Below are 19590 nucleotides of genomic sequence, written 5' to 3'. Positions count from 1 at the left end.
CGTCCCAATTTGGATGGACACTGACAGCGGCAGTCTAGGCTCTTGCCCAGTTCTCACGGTCTCTCCCTTCACGGGCTCTTCCACTAACCATCACCGTTCAGGACCATTGCGACAAGATGCTCGCCGCCAGGCCTCAGCAAGGCCGTTGAATACTGATAAATATTCGCAGGAATTTGCATTCAAGAATAAATGCAGAGTTCCTATCATTCTCCCGCCTTATGGCGGTGTAGCAGTGGGGTTTGGTCGTCACCCACGCGATTACGCCGTTACAGCACGAACCTTCCCGCACATGTAGACCTGCTAGAGCGCTATCGTGGTTTGATTGCTCTCGGCCGCATTCAAGAAGATGAAGAACAGATACGGGTCGTAATGCAGGTGTGTTTCTCCACCTAGCCTTAGATCGGGAATGCTCGGGAATGGTTGCTTGGCCGTGGATTAGTGTCCGAGGATCAAGCAAGCATTTCCGAGATCTCAAAACTTGAGACACGTTTTATGAGAGCTCCTCTCGATACCTGCTCTCCTCGCATTACTATGACAATATCTGACTCCGTGAAGCTTAGGAGACTGCAAAGAGAGATAGAAGGCTATGCACCACCCGCCCTTCAAGCAAGGCACTTGAACGCGACTCATACCGTCGTGCCTTCATCATCAAGCGATACAGCAGAGTCATCGCCGTGGTGGTCCGCGGACGAGCCTGTCGTGGAAGAGTCCGATGGCATAAGAGGCTTAGTGCGCGTCCGGACGCACGCGGAGGAAATCGAAGCATTAACCACCCCGAAGGCATGTATCCCTCACGTTCTCAGCCACGGTCCACTCATGATCATATCCTTGTCTCTCTAGGGCCTCCTGATCACCGGCCCGCCTGGCTCTGGCAAGAGCTTCCTAATCGACCTCTGGTTCTCGACCCTTCCCACCCCGTACAAGGCGCGCAAGCACTACAACGAGTTAGTCCTGGAGATATACCGGGCCGTATGGGAAGAGACGCGTCGCAGAATGGCGGCTATGCATGCCTCTGACGCCCCACAAGACACCGTCGACGATTCGGGACAGCAACAGCAGCCGTGGAACAAGCTCATCCGCGAGCAATGGCGTCAACTTCTCAAGTCCGGCTCGCTGCCCATTCGCTGGAGACGCACATCCAACGCATCCTTTTCTCTCACACGGTCACCGGTGGAACCTAGTATCGCGTACGCTGTGGCGCAGAGGCTAATCCTCCGGCACTGGCTGCTTGTCTTCGACGAGATTCAGCTGCTCGACGTGTCAAGCGCGACCTTGCTTGCCGATGTTCTCTCCTGGTTCTGGCGGATGGGTGGAATCATAGTGGGCAGCTCGAACAAGGTTCCGGACGACCTCTACAAGAACGGTGTTCAGCGGGAGCGGCTAGAGCCGTTCGTGGAGGCGCTTAAGGCACGCTGCCCCGTGGTCGTCATGCGTTCTGAACGCGATTGGCGTGTTGTGAGAGGAAGCGGAGGGAAGAGAAGCTGGTACAGCTTCGCGCATCGACGTGAATTCGAAGCAACCCTGGAAGAGATCAAGCACGGGGCACGCGGTAGTTCCGACGGTACGTCGAGATTGTCGGGTCTTCGGATCGGGTCTCGCTGTTTTTGGATGGGGGTAGCAGAAACACTGACTGTGAGTTCAGCAGACATCATTGTCTTCGGACGTGCTATCCTTGTGCCGTGGTCTGCAAATGGGGTGTGCGAGTTTACTTTCTCGCAGCTGTGCGACGAGGTGTGTCACGGTACCTAAATGTTGATACCCATGGATTTGCGCTGACTCACTATCGGTAGTCACTCGGACCTGCAGACTACATCACGCTGGCATCGCGATACCACACCTTTATCATAACATCAATCCCGGTACTCAAGCTATCGGCTAAGAATCAAGCTCGTCGGTTCATCTCGCTCATTGACGCGCTTTACGAAGCTCGCTGCAGAATCATCTGTCTCGCAGAAGCCGAGCCTGAACAGCTATTCTTTCCCGATGCTCCAACCTCTTCTGGAGAGACCGTCGGCGGCGCGACTCGCGAAGACGTGGACGTCATGATGGCAGAAGCTGTTGCGGAGACGCAGGACGTGTATAGGCCGAACGTCTCGTCCTACGACGCACCGAACATGGCCACAGAACGTGTACCAACACGCACACTCGCGTTAGACACGTTGTCTATCTTCTCAGGTCCGTGTCTTCTGTGTCTGTGACCGGCCTTCTGTCTGATGTCTGATAATGAACGTCTGCAATAGGCAAGGACGAACAATTCGCATTCAAGCGCGCCCTCTCTCGCCTCCTTGAGATGACGAGCGAAACTTACGCCAAGGAAGAGCAGTGGGCTCCCCTCCCTCTTGATGCTCGCAAATGGGAGACGTCCACATCGGATTCTGTCCCTCCGCGCCTATCCAATTCCATCAGCAGTGGTACCTCTACTCATCCACAAGCTACACGAGTCCCTTCCTCGGATGCGACTGACTTCGCCGAAGAAGCCTCCCTGGACCGCACCTCCACCTCCCCTGCAGATCGTCCTCCCGCTCCCCGCCTTAGTGCAGATCACATCTGGGGCGTCCGCGAGGACTGGGGCGACCGAGCGCGAGACTGGGGGCGTGGTGCATCCATATACGCCGATCCCTCCCCGAAACCTCCTTCCAATCCTGGCCCATCGTCTTCCCCACACCCTTCCCCGGGCCCTTCATCTTCCTCGCCCTCTCCGGCCACGCATCCGGTTGTCGATGGCACGACGCAGCCCACAAATGACGAGAGCACGCGCCCGAACCCCAGGAAGAAGCACACAGGCGGTAGCGACGGCGCAGGTTTGCGCCGCTAGCAGGCCTCGAGGCCTGTACATGCGACGTACTCGCGCCGCCATTGGCCGCAAACTACACGACCCGACCCTGCGAGCCCTCCCCGTCGGCGTCCATACTTCGCGGAAGCATTACCTGCGTGCTTCCGGACGCGCGGCAGTACTAGCGGCTGAGAGTGGCTGGAAATTCCGTGCATACTGTACGTCGTGACCGGCATCCCGGTATCGGAGCGACCAATCCCATTTGAGTTAATATACTCGAACTGTCAGTACTAGTGTCAGCGTCCGCCGTTCTATAGCCCAAGCGGCATCGTCGCAGAACCGGCCCCGTTTGGATGGTTGCGCAGTCTACAAGGTTCCACGTTCAGTGACAGCTATGCTCCGCGAAGCTATACTTGAGTGTGGGCGGTGTTCCTGGGGTGCGACAGCGGGGAGGGACCAGTTTGCGAAGCGGCGACACGGTCGGTCAGTGGCGGCACACTGGTGTCCTCGTGCTGCCACTGCGGGATCAGGGTACGTAACGCGAACTCCACAGTTCATCGTAATAAATCGTACGCCCTTCTACACCCTTCGGGCTTGCTTCCACCGACCTCCTCGTGTGACTAGCACCGGTGTGGTGTCGCCGCTTAAGTTTCAACACGCGTCCACTCTGGGACAGCGCCGCGAGCTGCGGCAGGCGCGTCGAAGCCCAAGGACTGCCAGACAAACTTTCTTCCTGAAACTGCTTCTCTGAGCTAAATGAACGATGACAAGGTTCTATTATTCATCATACACGGACAGGGTTGTAGGCAGAATGATGAAGTGTTGTCTAAAAGGGGATAGCGAGGAGCGCAAACAGAGGGTGCAGTGGGAGAGCACAACCCGGTCTATAGGAATAACTTGATAAGTACTGATCGTGTACGTGGTGAGTACGTATCTATGTACAACAACTGGGGAAAACGCAACACAGCAGCGTGATATCAACAAACATACATACATAAAATGGAAGAAGCAGAGGGAATGACAGCGACTAACGACGCCGCCAAGCGTGTATGGAGAGCGGAGCGAACGTTGTGACTACACAGCATGTCCAAGACCGAGCAACATGCGAATTTGTGGAGAGAGTGCATAGAAGAACGGCGGTCATTACGGAAGTAAATTATTGGAAGGGAGGTACAGGTATATGTTGCGATCTCGCCCAAATGGTTCTGAACAAGTTCGCGAAGGGTCGTGACTGGAGAACGGATGCAGAGACCGACAGACAAAACTGGAATACATCATGAATATGACAACGACGATATCGACAGCTCGACAATCTAGGCAGTTGTTATCCTGCAGCGTGGGGGATATATGGTACAATGACAGATGGATGGGTTAGGATGTAGAGCTAGAGACGAGTCGAGTTGATATGGCAATACTTGTGCAGTGCGGATGCGAGATGTCGATGAGCGACATGTCATGAATAAGTAAGGAGATGACGGAAAGGAAGAGAGCGGTGGGAGGGGGAAGTGAGATGTATGTGCCATGTCGCCGTGGGATCCTCGTAATGCGAGTGCCTCGCGTCCTCGTATCCAGATGTCTTCATTGTTTCCCCGCAGTGGGCCAACTCCAATTCATCCAGGACAACTTGTACCGTGGACCATGGGAATCGCCGGATCTGGTGGGCACGACCTCATGACATTCCGCGAAGCACCACGAGTAGGTGGAGTCCCATCCTCGGCCATAGCTGCGTGAGCTATCACTGGACCAGATGCAATATACTCGTGGGTGTGAACCGTCTTGACACGCTCGGATTTCCTCGTAAGCCGGTAGGGGCGGCTCGCCAAGATACCGTCCCATTCGAATGAGGCCACATTCCTTCGGCGCTCCGGGGGGAATACTTGGATCCACTGAGGAGTCGCTTGAGGCCCGGAATGGTCCGACGACACACGACGCAGGTCACCGGACCATGCAGGCGTTCGGGTAACAGCGCTACAGAGCAGATGCAGGCAGTACGTACAAGGAGCGATGATATGCGATGACTACGGGCGGGGAGAGGTGAATTGAACGGGGACGCGGCGTCAGTTGCGGTCATGCGAGGATCTGGCGAATCGCCACCGAGGAATGCGGACAGGAAGACGAAGAGCGTGGTTTGGGTTGTGCATTGATGATTCGTGCGATTGCGATTTGTGATGGTCGATATGTGTGGATGGTACGGCGGAACAAGCGGGGAAGTCGTGCAGATAGGGGATATTGGGAACGGCGGTGGGGAGCGATGATAGATGGATACGGTCGGCGGTGGTATGCGATATCGAGAACGAGCAATGGCAGTTAGTGTGATATGTGTAACTCATTAGGCCGCACCTCGCGGCAGGTTATACTCATCATGATAGGGAATATGGGTCGTGACGTGATAATTACTGGGGGTATGAGACCCCTCCAAGTCCATGTCCTGGGTCAATCCGTCCGCCCGTCTCCTGGGAGTATGTTGTGGAAGCCATCCGGCGCCGGCGACGTACGTGCAGCACACACGTTCGCGCAGCGGCACACGTAGGGATCGGATCCTGTTGCGATAGACGGACAGAACGCGAGGGACAAGAGGAGAGACTCTGTCCGTGGGGAGGGCCAGCGACCGGGAAGCTCGGGAGAAGGGGTCGACAGGGATTCCAGGACCGAGCGCCGAAGCGCTCACCATTCTCGTGCTGGATGGTACGTCATGGGGATGGTTCGTCTTGGGACGATCACTTGCAGGTGTTCGCCGTCGAACTCGGCACGCACTTGGGCGAGGAGCGCATCATACCCAAACGAGATCCGCTGCTCGAAATGACCTGCGGACGGGAGGCCACATGGAGGAGGGCCGCATTGTGCGCGCATCGCAGGGAGAAGTCGATTGTTGATGTGATTCGAATTACAGATAGGACAGGCACCTGTTAGCGGCACACGTCAAGGAGCGTGCAGATATACGAGACTCACCGCCGTTAGGCTCCCACGAGTCTGCGACAACATGGAGGATGCGCCGCTTGCGTGTTGAGACCGTACTGATAAGCGCGAAACGAGCGGAGCATCAGCCAGCGGGAGACACGTGATGGGAACGTGGACGTACATGGCGTCGCGCTTGAAGCCTGGTAGACGGACGAGCAGCCGATATTCGGCCGGCGTGGTGTCCACGGCGATGTACGAGTCCTGTGGCGGCGGCGCGTGCGCGAGGAACGGCTCGTACGGCGCCGTCGGCCCCCGGTCCTGGCTCAGCGGCGGCGGCGGCGGCGTCAACACTGTCGGCGGGGCCGGCGGGGGCAGCGGCCGGTCCGATATTGACGAGGAGGCGTCCGGCGAGCGGGCGGCGGACGAGTACGCACGGTCGAGGATGCGGCTCGCAACGAGCGACATGAATTCTTCGTGCTCGAGATCGGAGACGACCGACGGTGACCGCCGTGTTTGCCAGGGCGACGATGACGGTATCGATGACGTCGATGCCTGATTGGGCGCGACCGACGGGCGGCTCGAGCTGGGCCGCGTCGGGGCGGCGGAGCGCATCTCCTGGTCCTCCTGGATGGGTCCCCCAGGAAACGAAGGCAGCGTGTGGTATGGTGTGTCTGCTGGCAGCGGCAGGCTCGCCGTCGACCCGCGATCAGGCACGCCTGGCGGCCGCATCGGGCGCGGAGAGTGGATGGGTCTTGACGCGTCGGGTGAAGAGAAAGGCCGAGAAAATATTGGTAGTGTCGTCGACGACGGTGGGGGCAGCCTCGGCGACTGTGGGCGGGGGTGTTGGACGGCGCGCGAGGAGTGGAAGTGCATACCGGGTCCCGGAGACTCTGTCAGGTCCATGAAGTCGGGGACGGAGCCCCGAGCCGCTTTTGAGTCGCCTCCCATCGACGTGGGCGGCGAAGAGGATGACGACGGGGTACTGTCCGAGGATGAACTTGCTACGTGGTCGTCGAAAACCGGCCTGGTCGTGTCCGTCCTTAGTTCCGAGCTGGAGCTGGAGGCAAGACACGAGAGTCGGGGAGCATCCGAGTCATGCACAGCGGAGCCCTGCGTCTGAGCAGTAGAGGTTGAAGCGGGGTAGGAGGGATGGCGAGAGGGCATGAAAGGCAGGGGAACCTCTCGGGGCGAGTCGAACGAGGCGTGTCGTTTGGAGTGCGAGGACGTTCGGTGGGGGAGGGGTGGGCGGACGGACGGCGGGGGGAAAGGAAGAGGAGAGGCTGCGAAAAGCGACGAGGGAATGGATCAGTGACGGAGATCAGATGAGTGCAACATGGACAACTCTCGTCGGCAAATATGATTGGGATGCGTCGTCCCAGCGCGGTGCCCCTGCCGGTCACCCGGCGAACGAGCAATCGGCAACGGGCCTGATAAGAACCCAAAGTCAAAGCCAAAAGGTAATCGGCCGCGCTTTCTCTCCCTCCCAACGCACACACACATCAGAGCTCAATTCCCGTCCTCTCCCGCGCAGTCGATGACGACGTTGCTGAGCTGCTCGCAGTCTCACCATCCCTACGGCTGGTGCACGCCAGCATCTTCGTCATCGGCGCGGATCAAGCGCCGTTTCGGGTCAGGCTACGCTAACTAGTCGGAATACAGGTATCTCCTGACGTGATCACCATGCTCGATGGCCAATCGACGTTTCTCAGGGGAATGCCGGCGGAGACAAGTACTGTAGCGCCGATAGTAGGGTGTGAGAACGCCTGCTTACCTTCAAGTTCTCTGCCCTGGCTCAAACTGACTTCCCTGCCCATGCTTCTGCGCTCCTGGCGAAACTCTCTGTCCAACATGTTCTCCCGCGTGAGGCCTTCAGAGGATTCAAACCCAATCGCACGATCGCCGTGGACGAATGTCGTGGAAGAGTCGTGCACGTCAGGCTTACGCGTCTTGATTGGTGAGTGAGAGTCGTCGTTGAGGGAGAGCCGCCGTAGTGGCGAGGCGAGAGCCTCAGAGTCGGGGGTCGACGTTGCCGAGTCCTCGCTGGTGAGAGAGGGTATCGAGGAGGACGAGGACGAGGAGTGTTCGAGAGGGACGAGGGGATGGGACGGGGATGGGGACGAGGACGATGGTGGTAGTTGGTGGTGAAAAGGCATTGTGGTGCCTTGCGGGCAGAACGGACAAAGACGGGGATGGGTGGGGCTGTTTGGTGTGATATACGTTGGACACGGCACGATCTTGAGCAGGCTGTCTTCGTTGGCGGTGGACAGAGTGGCACTCTCCCCTCCGTCTGCGTCCCCGTCCTCGGGCGCCTGCCGACTTATACCCCAGACAATGACGTCAGGCTGTGTCCCTGTGGCCAATCACCGTCCGGCGCCATACACTGACGCTCTCTCACTCCTCATGCATACTCCGCCTTGACAAACATCAGGCTCGCGTCCCCATTACCGACGACTAAGTGCGCACTACTTGCAGGCCCAGAGCATCTCTCTGCACCCGGAACGAACATCAGAACGTGCTTTCAGCTCGTATCTTGCCAGCCTGAAGATGCTTAGACTGCTCTGGACATCGTTCGCCCAGTGGAGCCTCGTCCAGGCTCATGAAGCCGGTCAGCCCGGCAGAAGCCCGAGCTGTGCGTCGCCGCTGTGCCGCGGTACAGTAAGTTTCCTCAGCTGCCATAAGGCGGGACGCCTGCTGACAGCGCTATCCCACTCTGGTAGAGATGACGTTGCCCGCATACGAGCAGCTCCTCGATGGAGGCCGTAGCATCGCAAGCTCCGAGTAGCTTGCCACGTCGTGGACGTTTAGGTAAAGGTGAGTGACCTACCGCGCATGTTTCCTCTGTATCTGCAGTACAACGTTAGGAGTCAATCGAGTCCCCGTCCTCGCAGCAGGTTCAGCTTCGCGGAGCCATGAACCCAGTCCTCAGCGTCCAATGGAGTATGCATAGACGAGGACGGCAACTAGCGATGCTAGCCACAGTCTCAGACCGGTGATTCGTGCATATGTGGACAGCGTTGCGTTTGCATTTGCGCAAGGTCCGGCGAAGGCGCTGCGACATGGCATTTTTCTGCCTCGAAGCACCGCCCTCGTGACAGGTTGCCGTACAGCCCGACTACGGGGTACACTTCCTTCGCTTATACGGGCCTTCCCCCACTCCTCCTTCCCTCGCCCGCCCCGCAAGCCTGTTGGACAACGCGTGAACGAGCGGATCCGGGGCACCCTTCTGACTGACGCGTGGAAGATGATGGCCAGGACTACGGTATATGAGGGCATTGTAGGCGTAAGGCAACGTCATTGTCATGTATCCATTCCCTGATTGCGTTACCCAGCATGTCAGGGACCTATGAGGTCGATGAAATGTTTGTGGCACGCATGCGCACAAACAACGGCATCCTTTGCAACTCCGGTGCGTTGCACACCATACATCCCCATGGGGAGCTCGATGCGGCGAGGACACCGAGGGCCCTCATTAATTACCACGCTCTACATGGCAACCCGCTCATGATCGCCTATGACACAATGCGACCCGTACCCGTTAGCGTTCTACCTCCGATATCCTCGCTGTGGCTACAACGTATGGAAGAAGAAGAGTGATCGATGCGATCTTGCCTTCTGGTGCCGAGAAGTCAAGCATATGCGCATACCTGGTTACCGGAAACATATCTTGTTGAAAGTCCCCCCTTGACGTCGCTCTGACTGCGCAGGTCGAGCGAGATGTGCCTGACTCAGGCCCTTGCTCGGCTGCTCCATGCGATCGACGTCTATACATATGTGGTTGCAGTTGACGACTTCAGCCCCATCCATACTTATCGCAGCATCCATCCATACCTACCTGCGCATCTCCTCCATCGCAATGGCCTTCGATTCCCTGCAGGCACGCAGGATTTTGGTTCAACGTCGTTCGAACGACGGCATCATGCAGAGCTTGGAGAGCACCCCACACGCGAATTCGGAAATGAGCATCGTGCAATTTTCGAGTCATACTTAGCTTCATACTTTGGATCCGGAAAATGGAGACAAACCACGAGCCTCGTACGTGCCCCCGCGACCTGCCGCGACGCGCATGAAAGGAACTGCAGCGCAGCGGCACAGCGTCGCCGTACATACAGGTATGGAATTTGGAAGGGCCCCCCGGGGAGGCTCGCCGCTCGGAGCCTGGAGGGGGGTTGCTTTGTGGCGTTGATCGAGGGACGATAGAGGGTTACGGGTGTTGTGAACTTCCTGTTCCGCCTCCGAGCCGGACACTATGGTAGTGAGGTCTCGACGAGTGGCAAAACACAAGTTTGAGATGCTTTGAGAGACGTGCTTGCTTGTGGTTGTGCTGAAGGTCTGCCAAGAACGACAAGCGTGGTCCCGAAGGGAGGCCGCGTTGGCGCCTGAGGGGAGAGATTCAGAAGATCCGGGGACCCTAGAAATCGTTGGGATCTGAACTGGCTTGAAGACGGAGCAGAAGAGCGGCTAGCTCCTATGATTGTGGGCAATGCCTAGAAGAAATGAGCATAACCAAAAATCGGTGGAGAAGAAGGGGCAATGGGCTTACTCGGGTCTCATTCCAGATCTCCAAGTAAGCAATAGTTCAGGGCGAGACGTCTACTGAACACTGGCATTGAGCTGCCAACTCACAGGCCATCCTCAAACAAGTTCAACGCGTTGTAGCTGTGCGGAGGTGTGGGGGCAGAGAGGCGATTGAAGTCCAGGCTGAACGAAGCTCTTGTACGCGCGCGACCCATGCCACATGTTGTGCGTCTTCTGACTCTTCAAATCGATGGGAAACTCCCTGGCGTCCATGTATGCCGCAGCACTCAAGGTCACAGTCAGTACTAGTATTGACATATTAACGCATCAGACCAAGGGAACGCGCGTCGCGCACAGTGACACTGACAGGCGCAGACTCTCGCAGACTCCGACCGAGCGAGACGCCTGCACGAGGACGCCGCTCATTTCGGATTCCGAGTCCTAGTCCGTAAAGGGCGGAAACACCGAAGGGTGGGATGTTCTGAGTGCGCAGAAGCGCGCAGAGACTCGGTATGAGCAGCACATATATGATTTCAGGTATGGGTGTGCTAGAGTGACGTAGGATGCTGCTATGTCAGTTCCGTGCAGTCCCGCCGACCGGACGAATATTCAATGTGCACGAACGAAAGGGGTATTCGTACCGCGGATCGTCCCCCTCTCCCCCAGGTAGTGTCGGGAACCGCACAAGCTCCGTCAGTAGCAGGTCATGTCGGACAAGGGAGGGCATCGAAGCCCGAACCTTGTACCGGAGATGCATCGAAGGCGCCATGTACGGCACCAGGGCGCCCGCGGTCCGAGAGCTCAAGGAGCCCGTGTGAGATCGTCAGAGTTCCCATGAAGGAGATGTTGTGACTTCAGTGTTGAGCTCGTAGCGGGCAGAGTCACCCCGAGAGGCAGTGCAACGCTCAACGAGAGGCCGGTTAGAGGGGGTTAGAGAGAGCACCGTGGGTTTCCCAACACTTGGCCACTTAGTCCGGTCGTCCGATTGCTCGGAGACATGCGGTTTGTGGACCGCAACGCCGTGACGGGGGCGGTGCACATATGGGACGAGCGCGATGCTCAGTACTTCGTGTGTGCCGCTCTGTCAACCTTAGGTGAGCGCAAATGAAGACAGGCGTCGGGATGGAGTATGCGACTTACTCACATCACGGGCTTTCACTGTCACGTAGTACGGCATCGTTATCGGCCATGTCCTGCATCGTTGTTGCGTTATGCACCAGAAGCAGTTGGTGATGCTAGCAACGATCCCGATTGCAGGGAAGCTGCGATATGGACGCTGTCCACTCACCCAGGTCCCAGGCTGCTCAATGTCAAGGCTTGACCTGGCCGGGAGTTTGCCGAATGTGTCCCCGATACAGGATTTGTATTTCGAGATTTCCGCCAAGGTCACAGGACGAGGCAAAAGACCTCCGCTCTGCGGGAATATGTTGCCGAGAAATCAGCCCGCCGGGCAGCGCGCGCAACTCGTGGTGTTTCAAGCTTTGGCGAGGCGAGGCTGCCTGTGCGTGCGGTGCCCACAGACGAGCAGCAAGGCAGCAACGAGGAGGACGTCGAGTATGTCGAGGAGAGTGTCATGAAGCGAAGCGGTAACTGGTGGCTGAGAGGTGCCTGGAGTCGGAGAGCAGAAAGCCAATAGGCGCACGGTCGCGGGAGGCGAAACAATGTCTTGGCGCGCGGCAAGATGCCATTCTCGGCAGGCGGCAACTCCGCGCGGGGTAGCGCTTGCGGGCACTCGTCCTTGCCTTCTGACAGCCTGGAGTTTTCGTCTGCGGACTCATCTCGCCGTCCCTGCTGGAGAATGCAATCAATCACGCTAGCTCTGCTGCCTCATGAATCTGATGGCCCGGCATCTGGGCCACTTAGGAGTCCGCCGCCCGCGTATACTGTCTTCAGGCCGGCGCGATGAGCCTCAGACGTCAGTGAGTACCGCCCGATTTCCTCACGCAGGCCCGAGGTGCACGGGGGAATTCGAAAACACATCTCGCAGGGCGCAGGGTCTGGCGTCGTGCTATCCCTAGTGCGCGCGGCGTTGCTGGCAGGGAATGGCGGTTGGGCATGGAACGGGAAGTGCTGCGAAACCAGCGAGTTCCGAGTCGATGCTCAGGCTGTTGGACGCCCTCCGAGTCGCTGGAGGATCCGGCGAGGGTATAGGCGCATGTGCCCGGAGCAATGGATGTCTGCCCATTCGGAATGAATCCAAGAGGCTGGCTGACACTGGTCTGGCGGAGACGCAGTGCCCGATCGCGTCCGACAGGTGCCAGTGCCCCGGGGCCATAACCGTACGCCCATCCCCGCGCCGTTTCTGTTTCTCCAACGCCCACTTCCCTCCGGCTCTCTACTCATTTCTCGCCTGTCCCAGTCCACACAGCCGCTCCTTGTTCCGCTGCGGGCGACCTACTTTAGTCGGCCGCGTCTGTGGACTGCTCTTTCTCCACCCCTCCCTCCTCCTCCCTCACGCCCGGGGTCCTGGACAGCGCGACTCCTTCTCTTTTCTCGCGTTTTTCTGCCATGGATCGCACTCACAGAAGAAACGTCCGCGCGGCCGCCATGGCCCTGTCGCTCTTTGCCTCGGCGTTTGCCCAGTCGACGGTCACGAAGCCTGGTCAGCCCAGCAAGACGAATGCACCTCTCGGCCAGTTCGAGATTGTCGGAGACAGTATCGTTAGTGCACAGCAGGTACGATGCATTCCAATCTCCGGCGGGGTGGTGTATCTCACGCGACGTGCCCTACAGCTGTTCCTCGGAACCCTCGACAAGGTCTACATTGTCGATAAGACCGAGGGCAACCCCACGAAGATCAATGGACACCCAGCGTGGGCCGCAGGTGCGTGTATGCGCCCATGGGCGCGCATATAGCCACTCACGACGCGCGCCCATTTCAGAGTATTCGCTGAGTAAAAACGGCGGTCGTCCGATGGACATCGTGACCAACTCGTTCTGCGCGGGTGGTACTGTCCTTGGCAATGGCACCTGGCTCAATGTCGGCGGCAACCAGGCTGTGAAGGTTGGCGGTGTCCAGGCAGACAGCCAGAACGGGGGAGGGGACTATGACGACCCTGACGGAGGCAATTCGTACGTTCAACGCCTCACTACTTCTGCGTGGCGCTATGCAGGGTAGCTGACCGCCCGTTCTACACGTCAGGGTTCGGTAAATACGGACGTCCTCGCGTCACCCACACATGGCTCTAACTGTATGTTTTGATAGCTTGATCAACCCCTGCGACGACGAGAGCTGTGAATGGGTTATTACGACTCCCATGACCACTCGGCGTTGGTATCCCACGCTGTAGGTTTCCATTTCCCTGCTTGACGTAGCATGCGCGGTTCTAACACAGCATGGAAACCAGCGAGACGCTCGAGGATGGTTCCGCTATCATTGTAGGCTATTCCTGACCGCTCCCCCTATTCGAGGTGACTCACAGGACCTGCAGCTCGGCGGTTGTGACTGGGGAGGATATGTCAACAGCGCAGACCAGGACAACCCGACATGGGAGATCTTCCCTCCGACCGATGGAGACGTCGTCAAATCGGACATTCTGTCCTCTACGCTCCCGGTGAACCTGTACCCGCTCACGTGGATGTTGCCGTCCGGCAAGATCTTCCTGCAGTCCAACTGGAAGACAGCGCTCCTGGACTACAAGACCAAGAAGGAGACGGCGCTCGATGACATGATCGATGCCGTGCGCGTGTACCCTGCGAGCGGTGGTTCGACGATGCTCCCACTAACGCCTGACAACAACTACACCGCTACACTGCTGTTCTGTGGTGGATCGAACTTGCAATCCGATCAGTGGAAGACGAACTGGGACATCGCTGCGTACAACGCGTCCGACTCATGCGTGCGCATCACGCCCGACGAGTCCTCGTCCTACGTCGAAGACGACCCGCTCCCCGAGGGCCGCTCGATGGGCAACCTGATCCTGCTGCCCAATGGTAAGATCCTCATGCTCAACGGCGCCCAGACGGGCACGGCCGGCTATGGCACTGAGGACTGGACGCTGAACGAGTCGTACGCCGATAACCCGATCCTCATGCCCATCATCTACGACCCGAGCGCTGAGAAGGGCAAGCGGTGGTCGCGCGACGGTCTATCGCCGAGTACTGTTCCCCGCATGTACCACTCTGGTGCAACGCTTCTTCCTGATGGTGAGTGTCATCCCCGCATGCAGCCAGGCAGGGAAGTGCGTTTGTTGACGGTTGTTCCATGACAGGATCTGTCTTCGTTTCTGGGTCGAACCCACATGCGGATTATGCGGTCAAGAACGTGAAGTTCCCTACGGAGTACCGCGTCGAGCACTTCTATCCCTCGTACTTCAACGAGCGCCGCCCGGAGCCCGTGGGCATTCTCAGCACGCTGTCGTACGGCGGTGACTACTTCAACGTGACGCTCACGAAGGACGACCTGTTCGGCGATGTCAATAACGTTAAGAACACTAAGGTTGTTGTCATCCGCACCGGGTTCTCTACGCACACCATGGTGAGTTGGACAATGCACGCATATGTGCGCGGCGGCTGATAGTTTCCCTGATGTAGAACATGGGCCAGCGGATGCTTGAGCTCCAGATGTCCTACACTGGCAACACCGACGGCAGCGCTACTCTGCACGTCAACCAGATGCCGCCCAACCCCTCGACGTTCCAACCCGGTCCTGCTCGTGAGTGCCTCCATCTGCTCGACATTAGAATGACCTCTGAGATATTGTATGCCAGTCGTCTTCGTCGTCGTCAATGGCGTGCCTTCCATGGGTGTCCAGGTCATGATCGGCTCCGGCAAGATCGAGGCTCAACCCACCGCGAAGCTCGCGACGCTCCCATCATCGCAGGTCGCCGCGGCGTCGTCCGGCAACAGCACCTCCGGCGACAACTCTTCAGCACAGGGCTCGAACGATAGCAAGAACTCTGCTGCAGCAGGCTTGTTCGGCTCGATCCCATCGCTGCTCGTCGCCGGCCTCCTCTCGCTCTCCCTGCTCTCATCTCTGCTGTAACAGCAGCAGGACCCTCCCATCTGATCCGCGGTTTGTGCTCCTTGATTGACGATCGGACTTCCCTAGTGAAATAGTGACGAGTTTGAAGACGACTTTAATAACGCGGACTTCTCTGTTGTCGTGTGTGTATCCCCCCTAACCCCTCTTGGTGTCTGTCTTGTCTTGGTATTTTTGTTCAGACTATTTTCCCCGCATCTAACCTCCTCCAACCCTCCTCCACGTTACGTACGCACGGACTGGACTTGACATATGTCGACTATATTAGTATCATGACTTATAGCCGTACTTTCTCATTCGAGAGGTCTAACTTCTTGATTTGGGCGTATTGGCTGCCACTCGTTTGACATTGGACTGCACGTAGTTGATCACCTACTAGTACAATACTACTAGCCTTCAGTACTTGATACAAGCACTCCCGGCACGCATACCGTACGCTAGGCTGTTGGACGCGCAGATGGCTTGCAAATACGTGGTGAAGGTGCGTGTTACAGCCATGGCTCAGTCATTGATGATACAAGATTATCCTCGGATCACATGAATAGTACATAGTACAAGGTGCGCAGATAGCCCATATCACTCTCATAGCTGCGAAGGCTGACGATGTCTGTTCTGCGGACAGGGTCACCGCATTTGAACTCAGTCTAAGCCCAGATAGCGGATTCAGAATCAACCCCATCGCGCTGGTCCTTGAACGGCAACTTGAACCCCACCTACACAGGGTGTGTCAGGACATCGGGTAGGCGTGCGTAAGGAACGCTCGAGCCGCTCACCTTATTCACGGCTTGCTCGATCCGTTTGAGCAAGGAATGGCTGAACTCTGCGAGCTCCAATGGGGCCTTGGGAGCACACGTTTCGCAGCTCGCCGCCTCGCTCAGAGCACGCTCCCTGAGCGCAGCTTCGCCCGTGACTCGCGGCATAGGACGCTCGGTGAGTGCCTCCCGTACTCCCTTGACGTACCGGGCCCACCACTTGCGGGGATAGAGGGTCGCTCCTCCCGATCGTTTCCCGGCCCACACCTCTCTCGTATCGTCCTCCCCGCAATCCACACATGCCAGCCAGATCCAGGTGGAGTGGAGGTGGGGGTTACCCTTGTTCGAGTACTGCATTTGGTGATTGTGGTTCCCGGTAAGGAGCCAGTCCCAGTCGTCGACCACGGACAGCGCGGCCTTCAGGCACTGGCCGCGATACACCGCGAAGACGTACATGACCTCGCAAGGGAGGACACGAAACTCGGGCGGCATGGGCTCGGCGTCGAAGCAATGGGGGTCCCCAAGCAGGAGCTTCGCCGCTTGCCGTGCGATGTCGGGCAGCTCGAGGAGGCATGCTAGGGTGTACGTGCGCAGGGGCGGGGCGGTGGGCAGGAGTGACTCGAAGCTGCGCACCAGGTCCTCGAGCACGGACGGCATGTCGTACTTCTTTGCCGCCGCGAGGACGGGCCCGAGCTTGTCTACCGACTGGAAGACGGGGCGGCTCACGGGGTAGCAGAACCGCAGGAGCCCTTCCAACGTATCGGCGTCCTCGGTGATGTCTACTACCTGTGGTTCTCCTTGCCCCTGTGCATCCGGGAGGGTGAGCATCCCACGGAAGACGGGAGACGCTTTTGCGAGGACGACCTTGTATAGGTGGAAGTCTACGCCATCGGCCGAGCGGATGATGATGTCTGCATCCGTGTCGTTGAAAGGTGATCTGGCTACTGTGGGCGTTGTGCTTGTCGGCGTTGCGCTACTCATGTCGGGAAGGGGTCTGGTCGGAATTGGAGTGAGGAAGGGGGCAGTGACTCTGTTTCTTGTACCTACCATTGCTGCTGCGGTAGGGGATAGATAGCAGACGAAAGAACCATCCTTACTCAACATGTGCCACACGGGGCACGGGTCAATTCATGGCCTAGAATACATTGCAGCCGGAGCATAATACCGAATACGATGCCCAGCATCACCTGTTCCAAGTGGTCAAGCATCATGGATCTACACTTCGTAAGCCTAGGGACAGACGCACCTCTCGTCGGCGACTTGTAATCGTACTCAAAACACGCATTCGGGCCGATTATGGGTCTTCCTATTATACACTAAATAATGATACACCCAGTAACAGTCGAGACATATATACACCACGAGACAACCCTCAAGCACCGAAACCGTAGAGTGTGCGGCCGGAACGCTTCAAGGCATAGACGACGTCGAGTGCCGTCACCGTTTTCCGCTTAGCGTGCTCGGTATACGTGACGCTGTCCCGAATGACCTGAACAACAGGCATTGAGTCTATCTGGCAGACGACGCGGAATGGCAAGCGACTCACGTTCTCAAGGAAGATCTTGAGGACACCACGGGTCTCCTCATAAATGAGGCCGGAGATACGCTTCACACCACCACGACGGGCGAGACGGCGAATAGCGGGCTTGGTAATACCTGCAAGTACGTTAGCCCATGTTGGACACCACAACACGCAAGCTATGTATCGGCAGGCGAACGTGCCACCACCTCTCTTGCATAGAGGCCATCGCGAAAGTGCTCAATATTCAAAACTCACCCTGAATGTTATCACGAAGAATCTTGCGGTGACGCTTGGCACCACCCTTTCCAAGACCCTATCGAGCGAAGGCTTCATCAGCACCAAGTCTCAACTATCCATACACTCGCAAGCGCACATACCTTGCCACCCTTTCCACGGCCAGACATGTTGTTGAAGTCGTAGGTTGGTTGGAGATGCGAGGTTAATTAGCGTGAGTTATCGACGAGTCGTCGAAAAGGATGAGCGACAGGCGGGTGGGTTGAAGAGATGGTAGATGGAGGGCAGCAGCAGTCGCGAGGCCGCTTATATGGGGAACGCCCGGACGCGCCTGTGGCTACATCACGTGCTTTAAACCTTATTTTGTTGAACGGCGCTAAACGCGTCCACGCGCGCACGTGATGCAACTCACCCCGTCGCGCTTGGGCGGCTACACGCTGGTATAAGTACCGGGGGCGCCCCCGTTGCCTCCCCCTCCACCCACAACCGTACTCCGCCTCTGCCGCGCTTAGCCACCGAAACACTCCGCCAACTAAAACCTTCTAAACACTACAAGCAATGGCCCGCACCAAGCAGACCGCTCGCAAGTCCACCGGTGGCAAGGCGCCCCGTAAGCAGCTCGCGGCCAAGTCCCAGGCTCGCAAGACCGCCGCTGTAAGCTACTTGGCTCACTTGATCTTCAAAGTCCTGAGGACTTACAACACGTTTTGTATTTGTAGGCCGCAACCGGCGGTGTGAAGAAGCCTCATCGTTTCCGGCCTGGTACCGTCGCTCTCCGCGAGATTCGTCGGTACCAGAAGTCGACCGAACTCCTCATCCGCAAGCTCCCCTTCCAGCGGCTCGTTCGTGAAATCGCACAGGACTTCAAGGTATGTCTCCTGACAACTCCAACTTTGAATTGTGGTCTGATACGGGCACACAGACGGACCTGCGCTTCCAGTCCTCTGCGGTCATGGCACTCCAGGAGGCGTCGGAGGCGTATCTTGTATCGCTCTTCGAAGACACCAACCTCGCCGCCATCCACGCTAAGCGCGTCACCATCCAGCCTAAAGACCTCGTGAGTTCCTCCACTGTTCTCCATTGCTCGACAAGTGTGCTGACTACTGCTTTCGCCGATAGGCATTGGCTCGTCGGTTGCGTGGCGAGCGCACATAAGAGTGCTGTCACTGTATTCCATTGTCTTTGTATCTCTGTATTGGGCTGTATTTATATTGTTCATTAGTAATCATTTCCTTTGGCTATCATTGGCGTATGCGTTGCAGTGTGCACGAGCTCGCAGTCAAACGGAACCCTTGTATATTCGAAGGAGCGTATGATCAGAACAGGGAGAGTGAGGAGATCACCTGTGGTCTTGTCTAATGGATGAGAAGTCTGCGACGTCAAGTACAAGGTTTACGTGACAATGGATCTACTCCCTCTTGCGCAGTCCCAAAAGTCGAGCAGCTCGATGCTCTGCTCCATGGACTGCACACGCCACCGCCCCTCCTCAGCCTCGCGCCATGTCTCTGACAATGGCAGCGACGCACCTGATGATCGATGAACATCTGCACATCCCCATTGCCAAACACGATGTTCATATCCTTCGCCGCGCCATGCAATTTGTGGTTGACCGGGTGGCCTCCCTGTCTTTCCCATACACAACGCCCAGCTTACCGAAGAGTTCCGCGTCGAAATTCTCATGTACTATCTCGTCAATCTTGAATTTGCCGCGCCACTTGAGCATTGACACGAGCATGTCCTTCGCATATGCGACGTTCAGGCTCCGCGCGCGCGAACTTGGTGAGGGGCTGCGAAGCGTGGACTGAGTGGGCAAGTTGCGCAATCGTGTTGGGAAGAGGTAGCGCATGGGCAGGATGTTGGCACTGGCAGGACAACGACAAGGTCGGGTCGTATGCAAGCTGAGTGCGAGAATGGA

General features: G+C 57.5%; 9 protein-coding genes across 9 annotated transcripts; 4 read left to right on the top strand and 5 right to left on the bottom strand.

Annotated features, from left to right (window-relative positions):
- Positions 1-77: 77 nt before the first annotated feature.
- On the top strand, positions 78-2956 carry L226DRAFT_301305 (uncharacterized protein). Its single transcript, XM_067673704.1, has 6 exons — positions 78-375; positions 556-780; positions 841-1561; positions 1643-1731; positions 1791-2175; positions 2241-2956. The coding sequence occupies exons 1-6, from the start codon at positions 190-192 to the stop codon at positions 2813-2815; spliced, it is 2181 nt and encodes a 726-aa protein (XP_067539322.1). The 5' UTR covers positions 78-189; the 3' UTR covers positions 2816-2956.
- A 2414-nt stretch (positions 2957-5370) lies between these two features.
- Positions 5371-7104, bottom strand: L226DRAFT_301513 (uncharacterized protein). The gene is made up of 4 exons (XM_067673706.1): positions 7014-7104; positions 5853-6951; positions 5723-5787; positions 5371-5577 (listed from the first exon to the last, which is right to left on the bottom strand). Exons 2-4 carry the CDS (start codon positions 6833-6835, stop codon positions 5438-5440), a joined length of 1188 nt encoding a protein of 395 aa, XP_067539321.1. The 5' UTR covers positions 6836-6951; positions 7014-7104; the 3' UTR covers positions 5371-5437.
- A 1366-nt stretch (positions 7105-8470) lies between these two features.
- Positions 8471-9143, bottom strand: L226DRAFT_301423 (uncharacterized protein). Its single transcript, XM_067673705.1, has one exon. The coding sequence runs from the start codon at positions 8942-8944 to the stop codon at positions 8594-8596; it is 351 nt and encodes a 116-aa protein (XP_067539320.1). The 5' UTR covers positions 8945-9143; the 3' UTR covers positions 8471-8593.
- A 17-nt stretch (positions 9144-9160) lies between these two features.
- L226DRAFT_532061 (uncharacterized protein) lies at positions 9161-10100 on the top strand. Its single transcript, XM_067680193.1, has one exon. It carries the CDS (start codon positions 9386-9388, stop codon positions 9866-9868), a length of 483 nt encoding a protein of 160 aa, XP_067539319.1. The 5' UTR covers positions 9161-9385; the 3' UTR covers positions 9869-10100.
- Positions 10101-12694: 2594 nt separating this feature from the next.
- L226DRAFT_457219 (copper radical oxidase) lies at positions 12695-15170 on the top strand (the record flags this gene model as incomplete). Its single annotated transcript, XM_067675357.1, has 9 exons — positions 12695-12862; positions 12920-13010; positions 13069-13285; positions 13392-13472; positions 13534-13564; positions 13618-14332; positions 14398-14663; positions 14720-14840; positions 14896-15170. 9 exons carry the CDS (start codon positions 12695-12697, stop codon positions 15168-15170), a joined length of 1965 nt encoding a protein of 654 aa, XP_067539318.1.
- A 480-nt stretch (positions 15171-15650) lies between these two features.
- L226DRAFT_532057 (uncharacterized protein) lies at positions 15651-16910 on the bottom strand. Its single transcript, XM_067680192.1, has 2 exons — positions 15941-16910; positions 15651-15880 (listed from the first exon to the last, which is right to left on the bottom strand). The coding sequence occupies exons 1-2, from the start codon at positions 16898-16900 to the stop codon at positions 15812-15814; spliced, it is 1029 nt and encodes a 342-aa protein (XP_067539317.1). The 5' UTR covers positions 16901-16910; the 3' UTR covers positions 15651-15811.
- A 381-nt stretch (positions 16911-17291) lies between these two features.
- Positions 17292-17754, bottom strand: L226DRAFT_456914 (histone-fold-containing protein; the record flags this gene model as incomplete). The annotated part of the gene is made up of 3 exons (XM_067675334.1): positions 17292-17408; positions 17466-17575; positions 17697-17754. Coding segments are annotated over 3 exons (285 nt in total), but the record flags the coding sequence as incomplete, so codon positions are not given.
- Positions 17755-18233: 479 nt separating this feature from the next.
- L226DRAFT_503426 (histone 3) lies at positions 18234-18918 on the top strand (the record flags this gene model as incomplete). Its single annotated transcript, XM_067677936.1, has 4 exons — positions 18234-18359; positions 18395-18544; positions 18598-18732; positions 18795-18918. The coding sequence occupies 4 exons, from the start codon at positions 18234-18236 to the stop codon at positions 18828-18830; spliced, it is 447 nt and encodes a 148-aa protein (XP_067539315.1). The 3' UTR covers positions 18831-18918.
- A 168-nt stretch (positions 18919-19086) lies between these two features.
- L226DRAFT_532054 (uncharacterized protein) lies at positions 19087-19469 on the bottom strand. Its single transcript, XM_067680191.1, has 2 exons — positions 19202-19469; positions 19087-19139 (listed from the first exon to the last, which is right to left on the bottom strand). The coding sequence occupies exon 1, from the start codon at positions 19408-19410 to the stop codon at positions 19249-19251; it is 162 nt and encodes a 53-aa protein (XP_067539314.1). The 5' UTR covers positions 19411-19469; the 3' UTR covers positions 19087-19139; positions 19202-19248.
- Between the last annotated feature and the right edge of the window lie 121 nt (positions 19470-19590).

This window comes from Lentinus tigrinus (genome assembly GCF_003813185.1).
Source record: "Lentinus tigrinus ALCF2SS1-7 unplaced genomic scaffold L226scaffold_5, whole genome shotgun sequence".
NCBI lineage: Eukaryota > Fungi > Basidiomycota > Agaricomycetes > Polyporales > Polyporaceae > Lentinus > Lentinus tigrinus.
This window is presented reverse-complemented; position numbering and strand designations above follow the sequence as displayed.